The sequence below is a fragment of the Bos indicus x Bos taurus genome, chromosome 5 (assembly GCF_003369695.1).
Source record: "Bos indicus x Bos taurus breed Angus x Brahman F1 hybrid chromosome 5, Bos_hybrid_MaternalHap_v2.0, whole genome shotgun sequence".
NCBI lineage: Eukaryota > Metazoa > Chordata > Mammalia > Artiodactyla > Bovidae > Bos > Bos indicus x Bos taurus.
The window spans coordinates 71120594-71134004 of NC_040080.1; the positions used below are offsets into that span (position 1 = coordinate 71120594).

The 13411-nt window shown below is 43.0% G+C and overlaps 1 protein-coding gene across 1 annotated transcript in view; it reads left to right on the forward strand.

Annotated features, from left to right (window-relative positions):
• Positions 1–856: 856 nt before the first annotated feature.
• The window catches only part of RASSF3 (Ras association domain family member 3), a 76217-nt gene continuing 63662 nt past the window's right edge, over positions 857–13411 (forward strand). The window contains exon 1 of the mRNA XM_027542438.1: positions 857–1116. Within this exon, the coding sequence (XP_027398239.1) occupies positions 1006–1116 (111 nt within the window). The 5' untranslated portion in view covers positions 857–1005. The remainder of the gene's footprint in view (positions 1117–13411) is intronic.

Sequence of the window (13411 nt, forward strand, 5' to 3'; positions counted from 1 at the left end):
CTGAACCCTTCACCCCAAGATTGAAACCGTGCCTTGTAGGTAAAGCAGATTTTGAAAGGGGAGATTTAAAAAGCACGTTTAATTAATAAGCACTGAACCGCAGAACTAGTTCACCCTTCAACGCGCCAAATGGCCTCAAAGATCATAATGACCTTGGCCGTCCTTATTTCGGAATGAATCCTCACTAGAAAGAAGGGCGAGAGAGAAAGACCAAAGCTCAACTGAATTTCCGGAAAGGATGTTTTTATTTAAATAAACTCTACCCAGTCGTTACTTCCTCACGCTTCTCAGCTAACTTTTAACCCTCCTTGGAGGGCCGGGTTGCCAGAGTTCTCTTCGGGGCGAAAAGACTGCAGAACTGCGGAGGGTCTCGGGGGTGGGGTGGGGGGGTCCCCTCCGCCCTGCAATCTTCACCCACCGGACCCCGGGAGGGGGCGAGCAGTGCGGAGACGGCGGAGAAAATTTCCGGCTTTGCTTGGGCCCTCCCCTAAACCCGAGCTAGCCGGGCGGGGGGACTGATCTCCGAGGAATTGGCAGTTTCCGGGAGGCTGGGGTAGCGACCCGAAGCACAGACGCAGCCATCTAAGCAGGGATCCGGGGGGCTCCCCAAATACTGCTCGGGAAGAGCAGCGCTCGTAGAACAGCCCAGCTACATCGCCCCCACTCCCACCTGCGCCGGGAGTGACCAGACCGCCTGGAGCGCGTCCCAGGCCTCTCGGGGCGGGGCCCGCGGAGCGCGGGGCGGGGCCGGGGCGGGGTCGCGGCCCAGGGGGCGGGGTCGCTGGGCGTTTCTGGGGCCCTAGCCGCGCCAGGAGCCGGGCCGGGAAGCCGGGAGGCGGCGGGAGGGGCCGGGACGGATTGAGCGGCGGCCGCAGCTGCAGCAGGACGGCCCGCCGGCGGCTTGGGGCCGCGCGCCGGGAACCTCGCGGGGCGGGCGGGCGCTGCACCCCCTGCCTGGCCGCCAGCGCCCCGGGGAGGCGGCCCGCGCGCGACGGGACCAGCAGCATGAGCAGCGGCTACAGCAGCCTGGAGGAGGACTCCGAGGACTTCTTCTTCACCGCCAGGACCTCCTTCTTCAGGAGAGCGCCCCAGGGCAAGCTCCGCACCGGCCAGCAAGTGAGTGGTGTGCCGGGTAGGCGCAGTAGCCGGCGCCCAGTCGCTCCCGGGAAATCCCGGGGCGGCAGGACCCCAACTCCACGTGTCTCCGCGGGGTGCACGAGGGATGCTCGCGAGGAAGGAGGAGGAGGCCGTCGAGAAGGGGCTTCTGTCTTTTCGGTTCCCGGAGTAGTGCCTCGAGCTGGTGCCTGCGGGCTTACGGGCTTGCGCTGGGCGCACCGGGGAGGAAAGCGGAGGAAGGGCGGGGAGGCGGAGGGCCCGCTCCCGCCTGCCGCGCCAGATGGCCTCTGCGACTCCGCCTTGGGCGGCCGGCGGCTGGGGAGCAGTTCTGAGAGCCAGGAGTCGTCCCCAGGCCACTCCCCACGTTTCCCCTGTGCCCGGGGACGCCCTTCGCCCCCTCGCAGTCCTCATGGCGGCCCCCTCTATTAGTCCGTTCATTGGCTCGTGGCCCCCGGAGGGTTTTGGGGGCAGGGTAACGGCCAGGAGTGGACGTGGGGACCCAGCCTCCCCTACCTTCTCGGTCCGAGCGCCTCTCGTGGCGGGGTTGGGGGCGCTGAGGGAAACACGGGGCCTCGCCAGAGCAGGCGCACATTAAATCTGGGTGGCAGGAGTCACGGTGGTGCGTTTCCAGTAAAGTCACGTTTATAGGTGCCTCTAATGTTTTGTAAACAAGTTCCGGTACTAGGTAGGAGCAGCCGGCGAGAGCTGAGCCTTGGGTCGGTTTCTTCCTTTTTTGGAGGAAGCGTACAGTGGAAAACATGACTTGGGAAAAGATTGGAAGGGAACTTGGGTTGGTTTCGCCGACCATGATTGTGTGTTTCAGGGAGGCTCCCCCGAAAGGGGACGCTTGGGCTGATGTCTGAGTCCGGTGCTTGAACCCCGCGGCCTCCTGGCCCTGGGAGCCTCAGCAGGGAAGTCCTGCCAACGCAGACGTGCTGGTATCCGATTAGAGAAGGCTGGAATGGAACAAATTGATTGCTCTTAAAAAACAGCAGGCGCGCGCCCAACATTGCCATCAGACTTCTTTCTGGAGACTAGAGGCAAGGAAAATCAGGGCCGGATGATGACTTATGGGAGGAGTGAGGACGGAGTAATGTGTCAGGATTTCCTTGCCAGACCTTTTAAGTTTACTTAACCACTTTAGGAGGTCAAATTTCTTTTTAAGATTCGGAAGTTTTAGTCTTTTGAACCTCTTAACTTCCCAAACCTGAAGAAGGGGCGAAGGGTAGGGAAGGGCAAGAGTCAGGTGCCCTTACTCAGTAGCTGATGATCCCAAGTGAAGTTCCGAGTCAGTTGTTTCTAAGGCTTAGTCACTTTAACCTGAGGCTGCTATAACCTATGCTAGGTGACTTCATCAACAAAGTTACGTATTTCTGAAAGTTCTAGAGGCTAGATGTCTTGAGATGTGGGTGCCAGCATGTTGGGTTCTTTTTTTTTTTTTTTTTTTGCCTTTAGGGGTATGCAGGGGATCCCCCCCAATCAGGGGTCAAACACTTGCCCCCAGGCAGTGGGAGCCAGGAGTCTTGACCATTGGACCACCAGGGAAGTCCCAGCATGTTGTATTCTGATGAGGGCCCCTTCCTGGCTGTAGATAGCTGATAGCTATCTGGCAGTGCCTTCACTCCAGGAAAAGGGCTACCTCTCACCTTCTTATAAGGCCACTCATCCCATCCTGTGGGCCACCCTAAAGACCTGATTACCTCCCAAAGGCCCCACCTCCAAATCTTATCACATGAGAGTTTCATCATGTGAATTGAGGGGTAGGGGGCAGAGGCAAACAGTTCATAGCAAGTGATATCTTATTTTTAGTGAAGTGTATTTTAGCCATGAGTTTGCTGTGAAGTTTGGAAGTCAGGAATGCCTGCCTCTCCAGTCAGTGCATTGAAGAATTGCATTTCCTTCCCTTTTTTTTTCACTTTGCTTTTCTCTTTCTTGGGCTCTGCTTCCTTTCTCTTCTCTACTTTGTGCTTTTTTGGTTTTTTTCCACTTATGTCACTGTCATCATTTGACACTTTAGGTAGAGACTGTCAGAGACCGTTGTGCTCATTTGAAGTCTATCCCAGAGGTACTGGTAGCTACAGGAAACTAGCTGGTGTTGAATTCTCCAGGCATGAGATGCTCCTTTATGAGGGCCAAGGTATCCAGGTTGAACTTGTATGAAAATGTTTTAATGCTTTAAAAAGTAAGAATGTTTTTTTTTCTGGGTTTGTACACTTCGAATGTCTATGTTATACTCATTAACTTATGTAATATTCATCTACTATATATAACATACTCATTTAATGGTACTTATTTAGTATTTAGGATTGTCCTACCATCAGTATATATTTTGAAGATTGTGCTGAAAATCAGAACAGTAAGTCCTAGATCTTGCTTAAAGAGCTTCAAAGTATATTCTGAAACTTTATTGCTGTGTATTTCCCCTTCTAACATAACACTTACTGGATTCTGAGTTAGAGGACTTATTTACCAGTTGAGAAGGTGTACTAACTGAATTTTTGTGGGCATTTTGGTTTATTTGAAGAGAGAGTCTGTTAAATTCCTGAAAAGATTTATGAGTTAAGGAAGTCAAACTTATCATAAATTTAAAGCAAAGCACTCTTAATGCAGAACATGTCTTTTACCCAATGTTAGATAAATCTTTTTTTTTTATGTCAGTGATTGTAAGAATTAGGTAGGCACCTCTGACATATAGTTTAGAAGTGAAATTTATGTTTTCTCTAAAGAGGTGGGAAGAGAAGTGTTGCCAGAAGGATCTATTATGGATAATAGTGATTTTTTAAAAGTGCTATACCACCTGGTGGAAAAGCCAGGAAAATGTGGTTTCTAGAACTCTTGAAAATATCCAGGGAAAATAAGATGTCTGTGGTAAATGCAGGATGGTGAGAAAGGGGGAGAGAGGGTGAGAAATTTCTTTCTTCTCTTGCCAGGCAAAGGAACATAGCCCAACTTTTTCTTTCTTATTTTATATCGGTGCCCTCTTTAAGAAAAAAAAAAAGGAAAAGGCTTAAAAACTTGTCTGAAAGGTACAAAGGAAAGCAATTGTGGCCTTTTTCTAGGAGTTTGAATGCCATGCTTACTGCTGTATCCCCAGGGCCTCCATCAGTGAATATTAGTTGAATGAATTGATGTTTTCCTGGTTTGATAATTGTTGGCTCTTTATGGGTTTTCAGTGTACCTGGTCTTATGATTCTCCCAAGAATCCTCTGCAGCATTAACTTAATGAAAGGTTGGGCCTCGTTAAGTGATTTGCTAAAGAGCGACTTAGCAGCAGCAGCAGCAGCACACTTAGGTAGGGAAAAGGCAGAGCTCAAGTTTCCCTGACTCAGTTTTCACTGCTTCTTGGCTATAAAAATAATTTTAATATTCCAGTTTACTTTCGCAAAATGGGCATCTGTAATTTAGGAGTTTCTTAACATTTTGACACCCTAACTTTCATGTATCTTCATTACAGTGTTCATAAGTCATCCTTTTGAACGTACTGTTATGCTTTGTGCAGAAGCAAAAATGTCAACAGTGTGTTAACTCATAATTTTCCTTTTCTATGTATTCAGGCTTCCAAGAGTAGAAATGGACTAAAATCATTAATCTATCAGAGCATATTCTGCTTCTTCTCTAAACCAAGGTGATCACTCTTCTTCCTGAGCCTTGGGTACATAATAGGAATAAGAAATGATGCTGTGTTTGCTTTAGAAGTAGAATAATTAGGAAGTAACTATAATTATAATACAAGGGAGTTAATAAAAATTTTTTTAAAAGATAAAGAAGTCTTATTTAGGAGCTTGAAATTGTCTTCTGAACCCTCCACACTTTTTAAGAAGTTCTGCTGAAGAATGGGTTAATAAGGCAAGCGTGTGAGACTCCATGTAACAGATCTTAAGTTCACCCATAGGTTTTTTCCTTGTTATAATTTAAATATTTTGGGGTTTCTCTGGCTCTGCACTTTACACCTAGAACCAACAGTAATGAGCTGCACTAGTTTATTCAGTGTTTCCATTAGAAGTTTTGGTGATAGAGTGCTAATTTACAACCTCAAAGGTCTTTTGCTTAAACTTTTTGTACTGACAGAGCCCCTGTATTACTGAATATAAACATTCCCAGCAGTTGTTTTGCCCGGTGTATGGTTGTTTGCACATCCCGTCGCCGTGTCTGATATATTCTGTTCTTACACAGTGTTAATCCAATGGAATTTTGTGTTTGTGTGAGCAGGACTCACAGAAACACATTCCTTTAACTGAATTTCAGAAGAAAATTGGTCACCAGTCTTATATACCAGCAAGCATGAACAATACACTCTCTACCCCATTTCTTTTAATGGCTAACATGCAAGAGATAGAATTCTTTGGAAAGCAGTGACACAAAACATTTACAAAAAGGAAAGCTAAACGCATCCAATAATGTGGTTATTCTTCTTAGATTTCCTTTGGCAGTTAGTGCATGTCATACTGTAAACATTCGTTTTGGGGACAAAAAAGTGAGACTGGCCGAATGCTTTCTCGTGTACCGACTCCTTGCCTAGAGCATCAACTCTTGTTTACTCTTAGCTTTCCACAGAAATTGCTGCCTTTTGATAAAGACCCCAGCTTGAGGCTTGCTTTTCGTTTCTAATTTGTCCCAGGGTCATTGGCTAGCCGGGCCCCTCTTTGGATGGATGATGAGAGACAGTGTAGGGTATAATAAGGTAAATGCTTGCAAAGATACATCTTGACTAACTTGGCCCATTTTTGTCCTTGTCTCGTTGAAGAGCTGATACGTGTTGCCTTGTAGGAGGCTATTATTCTGGTTAAGCAGGCAGGCTACAGTCCTACAGTCCGTGGGGTCGCAAAGAGTCAGACACAACTGAGTGACTGAGCACACAAAGCATTGCCTATTATTATATATGTTATATATGAAGAGCTAGCTCATTGCTTGCTCTCTGATGCAACAACTTTTTAAAAAAATACTTATTTATTTACTTACTGGCTCTGCCCAATCTTAGTTGCAGCACACAGGATCTTTAGTTGTGGCATGTGGGATCTAGTTCCTCCACCAGGAATCGAACCCAGGCTCCCTGCATTGGGAATGCAGAGTCGTAGCCACTGGACCAGCAGTGAAGTCCCTGATGCAACAACGTTAATTAAGAGTCTATAACTAGGAGTCTAGTCTTATTAGGCCTCTTCAGTTCCCTTCAGGATTCAAGTTAGTCCCCATCACAGAACCGGGGCCTGGAATTGCTTCTCTTAGTTCTTCCCGTGTCAACTTACATGCCACCTTCTCAGAGAAGTCTTCCTGAACCACCAATCCAAACAAGACACCCTTCCCTACTCTGCTCTTTCCCTTCATAGCAAAAGTTGTAATGTCTTGTTATAGTTTGTTTAGAACAGAGACTAGCATGTTTACCCAGGGTCTAAAATAAATGCCTGGCACTTGGTAGGTGCTTGAGGAAGTGAAAGCCTACTCATCATTTTGAAAGAAAGTCCCAGTACTAGGTACTGTGAGTTTTTTTTTAAACACAAGTACACAATTTCCCCTCTTCTCACAACTAGACCATAATCCTCCACTGCATCTTATAGAGGGTAGTCATTTAAAAATGGGTAATATTGGTGGTAACCGTTACTGCTGGTTTAGCTCACTTTATTTTTCCTTATTTTAAGCTTCAATCATTCATTCATTTATGCAACAATTGAGTTTATTTTTGCTATGAAGGGAAAGAGCAGAGGGCTGCTTCAGATCCAGTGATTCAGAAAGACTTCTCTGAAAAGGTGAACTGTAAGGAGAAAAATGTGACCACTCCACCAAATCTGGCTCTGGGAATAGAGCAATGAAAAAACAATGTCCCTAACCTCATTTAGCAATAATTTTTAAAAAGCTTATTAAATAAATAAATTAAAGCATCTCTTCATTTTTTTTAAAGAGCTTGCGTCTTTGGTAAAAGGAAACTTTTGAACTGTTTACATTCAGGAATACCCCTGTTGTGCAAAGTTTGGTAAAGCTGTTACGTCTATTTAGATAGAAATGTTGGCTGAGATGTGTGTCCCTGTAAAACAAGCCACATTTCTCTGTTGACATCTGTCCTAAAATTGTGGAGACTGTAATATATAATCATCCTATAGTTAGTGTTGGCTTGGCTGTCAGTGGCTAGTTGAAATGGTTTTTGCTTACTTGTATATACACACATACATGCACATACACACATTTTTAATGGAGAGGGCCCAGTTACACACCAAGAAAGAGATATCAGAGCCTATAAAAAAATTAACATGTGAAATGAATGTAAACGTGTCACAAAAATGACCATCATTCTAAAAGTCTGTTGCCCGCATAGGGTAGTTACTAGTCAGGTATGGCTGTTGAATACTTGAAATGTGGCTAGTCTGATTTGAGAGATGCTGTTAAGTCTGAAATCTGTACTGAATTTCCAAGACAAAGGAAAGAGAAAATATATCACAATACTTGTTTTTATTATGGGTTACATGTTGAAATAAGACTCTGAGTATATTGAGTTAAATAAAATTAACTTTTATATGTTTATTTTTTAGCATGACTATTGGAAAATTTAAAATTAATGACTTCCTAAAATAACTGACTTCCCTGGTAATCAGTGGTTAAGAATTCGCCTGCCAGTGCAGGGGACATGGTTTGGGGACATGGTTTCGATCCCTGGTCTGGGAAGACTCCACATGTGGAGGAGCAGCTAAGCTCGTGCACCACAGCTACTAAGCCTGAGTGCTGCAACTACTGGCCTGTGTGCTCTAGAGCCCGGCTCTGCAGCAGGAAAAGCCACTGCAGTGAGAAGCCCATGCACAGCAGCTACAGAAAGCCCACGTGCAGCAATGAAAGCCCAGCACAGCCAATGCATAATAAAGATAGTGGCTTGTGTTATACCTCTGTTAGACAGTGCTGTTTGCAAAAGCAGAGCTGCGAACTCTTGCCAAGGGTATGAACCTCTATTCTCTAGATGGCTGCAGGTGGACAGATTGGGTACCAGCCAAGCCCACTGGGAAGATTTTTCTTTGTGAAGGGAAATGTGCCCTTTGCTGTTTGGAATAGTTTCTTCTTAGCTTAGCTTGGGTCACACATATGAGCTAAATGAGCATTTTGAGGTTGTGAAACTTGTGTATATAGGACTTCCCTTTTTTTCACTTATGAACTGAAAGGATAAAACCATCCTAGTGGCATTCTAACTGCAACTGTGCCTTCAGTGTGCAGAGGCAAGGGCTCGTCTTTCATAGAGTATTAAAACAGCCAGAGTAATCTGCATTTTATAGACTGTAATTGCCTACTGCTGCTACATATGATTCCATCAGCTAAGATAATTTGCTAATTATATATTGCAACACTCAGTTCTTTTTCCAGATACTAAACGAAGTGAGATAATTAGAGGAGGAAAAAGCGTGAGGTGGGAGATTGGAAGCCAGAAGAATAGATTCAGAAGATCTTGGATTTAAAAGATTTAGAATGTAATCAGCAGAGTGTTTTCATGAAATTAATGCCAGTTGGCCAAAGTATGTGTGTGGATTGTGAAAGGAGCTTTCTAAATTCATTTCCCAAGTGTTTATGAATATTCACAATGGGCTAGACTGCTGCTGGGGATTCAGTGAACAAAACAAATTGAAACCTGCTCTCATGGAGTTTAGTTAGATCAATTCTTATCCATGGTAAAGAGCAAGATCTTAATTCAAACTTTGGCTCCATGTTTGTTATATATATGCTGAAAAAAGGAGAAATTTTTCATATGAACATCATTTGCACTGGAAAGATTTTAAAGATTTTGTGGGTTAGCTAGAGCAGTATTTCTAAATTTTTAAAAATAGTGATATAAAAATCACATCACAGATGATATTAATACATAAATATTTTGAAGAATTATTTTCTAGGCTTTTTCACTTTTTTGTTTTACACGTATGTAATCTTACTGTACTGGTATTTTTTAAAATTGTGATTTGGGAGTTCCCTGGCAGTCCAGTGGTTAGAACTTTGTGCAGAGGGCCCAGGTTCAATCCCTAGTCAGGGAACTAAGATCCCACAAGCTGTGCGGCTCCACCAAGAAAAAAACATAAATTGTGGTTTAATACAGGTAACATTTGCCATCAAAACCATTTTTCAGTGTTCAGTAGTGTTAAGTGTATTTACACTGTTGTGTATTCAATTGCCAGAACTTTTTCTTGGGAATTGAAACTCTGTCCTCATTAAATTACAATACAGTTCCCCTTTCCTCCTCCCCGCCAGCTCCTACTTTTTGTTTCTGTTTGGCTGTTTGATATCTCTCATTATTCGTGTTTTTGTGACTGGCTTATTTCACTTAGCATAAGATCATGGCATCCGGTCCCATCACTTCATGGGAAATAGATGGGGAAACAGTGGAAACAGTGTCAGACTTTATTTTTTTGGGCTCCAGAATCACTGCAGATGGTGACTGCAGCCATGAAATTAAAAGACGCTTACTCCTTGGAAGGAAAGTTATGACCAACCTAGATAGCATATTCAAAAGCAGAGACATTACTTTGCCAACAAAGGTTCGTCTAGTCAAGGCTATGGTTTTTCCTGTGGTCATGTATGGATGTGAGAGTTGGATGTGAAGAAGGCTGAGCGCCGAAGAATTGATGCTTTTGAACTGTGGTGTTGGAGAAGACTCTTGAGAGTCCCTTGGACTGCAGGGAGATCCAACCAGTCCATTCTGAAGGAGATCAGCCCTGGGATTTCTTTGGAAGGAATGATGCTAAAGCTGAAATTCCAGTACTTTGGCCACCTCATGCGAAGAGTTGACTCATTGGAAAAGACTCTGATGCTGGGAGGGATTGGGGGCAGGAGGAGAAGGGGACGACAGAGGATGAGATGGCTGGATGGCATCACTGACTTGATGGACGTGAGTCTGGGTGAACTCCAGGAGTTGGTGATGGACAGGGAGGCCTGGCGTGCTACGATTTATGGGGTTGCAAAGAGTCCAACACGACTGAGCGACTGAACTGAACTGAATGTCCTTAAGGTTCATTCATGTGTCAAGATTTCCTTCCTTTAAGTCTGAGTAATATTCCATTGTATATGTATACCTCATCTTGTTTATCCATTTACTCAGTCAGTGGACATTTGGCTACTTCCACCTTTTGGCTCTTGTGAATATTGCTGTTGTGAACAGGAGTGTACAGTGATATCTCTTGGAGACCTTGCTTTTATTATTATTATTGCTTAGAAACTTTGGTATTATTTCAGGTATGTACCCAGAAGAGACACTGCTGAATCATGTAATTCTGTTTGTAATTTGTTGTACTGATAGATTTCCTGCTATTTAAACTTAGAATTATGAGATATAGCTGTGTGACTTCAGCTATCATTTTGATGTCTGTATTGTATTTTATTGAATAGGCTCTCATTCCCGAAATAGGGAAAACATGGATGTTTCTAATTTTTGCTACTATACATAACACTGTAGTGAACAAGAGCAAGAAACCTTTACCATTTATGGATGTTTTTTAGGATAGATATATAAAATAGAATTTACTGGGCATGAGGGTGTAACCATTTTTATGAGTAGTTATTTATTGTCAGTTTAAGACTATTTTTAATCTAGTTTCATTGCACCCTCAGCTGCCCTGGATGCAGTCATTAAGATAGAGGAAAAACGTTGCAAAGTCACCTCTTTGTTATTTAATTTGCATTCCCTAGGTTAATAGTGAGTGTAGGGACTTCCCTGGTTGCTCAGTGGTTAGGCCTCTGCTTGCGCTGCAGGGGGCACAGGTTGGATCCTTGGTGAGGGGACTAAGATCCCATATGCCATGGGGCAACTAAACCTGAGTGCCACAACTAAGAAGCCAGTGTGCTGCATGAAAACCCAGGGAATTTAATATTTTTTGGTGCTTTTGCATGGATTTTCCTCTTGGTGTGAGCAGTGTTCATGGCCTTTGACCATTTGTTAGGTAGGTGGAAGTCTGGAGAGCTTTGCTCTTTGCATCTCATGTCTATTTAGCAGGGTAAATGCTTCTTCCCCTTTTTTGTGGTCAGCTGAACTTCAGGTTATTTTTGACTGTGTACCAAAGGGTGTTTGCATATTCTCTCCTTTTGAAACACATTAGAATGTGTTTCAGGCTGACATCACTGAAACTCAGAGCAAAATACTTTTTACTCCTATAATTACGGCACGGGAAAAGCATTGCTAAGACAGCATCAGCGTCCTGTGAATACACTGCAGGATACAGAGGGCGGGGAGCTGGGTGATGTGTCTTTTACTAATCATGTGAGAAAGGGTGACTAGGAGTCCTGTTTTCTTTGAATTTCAGTGAGTTTACCAAGAGTTTTCCCACCACTATGGCAGAATTTGGAGGAACTGAAGTTATCTTATAAATGTACTGGGAACTGAAAAAAGTTTGGGACAAACTAGTAAAAACCCCACCTACGAAAGAGGATTTTTATACCGTTTACTTATAAGCATATTGTCCTTGGTTGAAAAATTGCGATTAGATGGAATCTGACCCCATAGTCCACTTCAAGGTTCACCTGTGTCCAAAATTGTTGCTTAATGTTTTATAATCTGATTGTTTCACTGTCATTTTTTTCCTTCTTTCAGAATATTTTAAGTAAGTGAATCTTTTAAAAGGCTGTGTAGAGTTATTTCTGACTTTAAATAGATGATGAACCCTTCTCAATCCTCATATTCTTAGACAACTCAAATTTACCCTGAAAACTTCCCACAGATGCTTGTTTCGAGAATATTTTTTTATATTTTTCCAGTTAGATCATAGAAATTTATGTGTATCTGATATAGTTCTCCAACAGCAAAACAAACAAAAACCAAACTTTTTTTTTTTAAATAGAAAGCATAACTAGGTGCGCTGCATTGGAGAAAAAAAAAATAGTAATTCTAAAATGAAGTTTAACATTCCATAATGTTTTACAGTTAAAGGAGCTTTCCAAGGGAATTAAGATTCATTTGGTTTATTTGGGCTTTAATTTCAGCGGAACTTTGAGATGATAAGTTAAACAGAAGTTTTATTGGTTTAGGCCTTAAGCAGATCCAGGTTTAATGGCATGGCAGAGGTGAATTCAGGGGTTACTTGACTGTAGTCAGTGATTTCCCAGCTATGGGAAAATGTAAATATTATGTAGGTGGCTTAAAGAAACAATAATATTACTTTTGTCTGTTTAAGCCTGTTTCTGTTTGTTTAAATGGGCTTGTGGATTGCTTTTTCTTGCCAGTTTTCCTTTGAGGGGAAGTGCTGCCCTTTGAGAGCCTTCTGAAGTTTGAGAATTCCTTTCTTGCTTTTCCTAATGACCTGTGTGGGACACGCAGCCCAGTTGGCTGGTGTGAGGGTGATGGTTCTGCCATGCTGAGTTGTGGGGTTGGATCCTCGCTGTCCTGTGGCTCTCAGATAGAGGGAATTTGTTCTGTGAACTGTACCCAGAGCATAATTGTACCTGACATTTGGTGGAGAGGGTCTGGAGGTAGGTTGTGTAGAATGAATATTTTTCAAAAAGGCAAATCTAGCACCAGTATCAGCAAATTAACTTGAAAGCCATTCTCAAAGCACATAGTTCTGTGCAGTTTTAATTACAATGGATCTCAGCAGGGAGAAGCAAGATAGGGATTGGGGGTTGAGAAGTACAAACTGTTATATATAAAATAAGCTACAAGAATATACTGTACAGTACAGGGAATATAGCTTCTATTTTATAATAACTACAAATGAAGTATAACCTTTAAAAATTTTGAATCACTGTATTATACACCGGTAACTTACAGAATATTGTACATCAACTATACTTCAATTAAAGAATAAATCAATATTTTTAAGAAGAAAAAATGGATCTTGATCTTTTCAGGTGAAGCTATTACTGTTTTTAAAAAAAGGGACTGGATTTTGTTATGGGCTAAAAGGATGGCGTTCTTCTAGGCTACTTGCAAGCAGTTGTGTGAGGCAGCCGGAGTTAAATCAGTGCTAGCTGTGTTGTTGTGGGCAAGTCACTGCACCTCTTTAAGCCTCAGTTTCTTCATCTGTGTATGACGTGCGTGCCTGGCACATAATAAGCAGTAACAAATATTAGTCATTGTTATTTGTAGAAGGTTCTATATATGATCATGTACTTTGCGTATGCTAGGTTGAATAGAGAACTGACAATAATTGAGAGGTTTGAAGTGAACCTAATAATCTAGCTGAAGAATAAAAGACAGCAGGAAATTAGGTTGTCTCTCTTTGGCTATATGGACCAAAGTAAATTGGGAATCTCAATGTAATTGATCAGAAAGGCGCTCCATTCATTCCCAGAGGCTTAATTTTCTTTTCTTCTTCGTTTTCCTCCTTCTGTATCACTGTGGTGTCTTTCT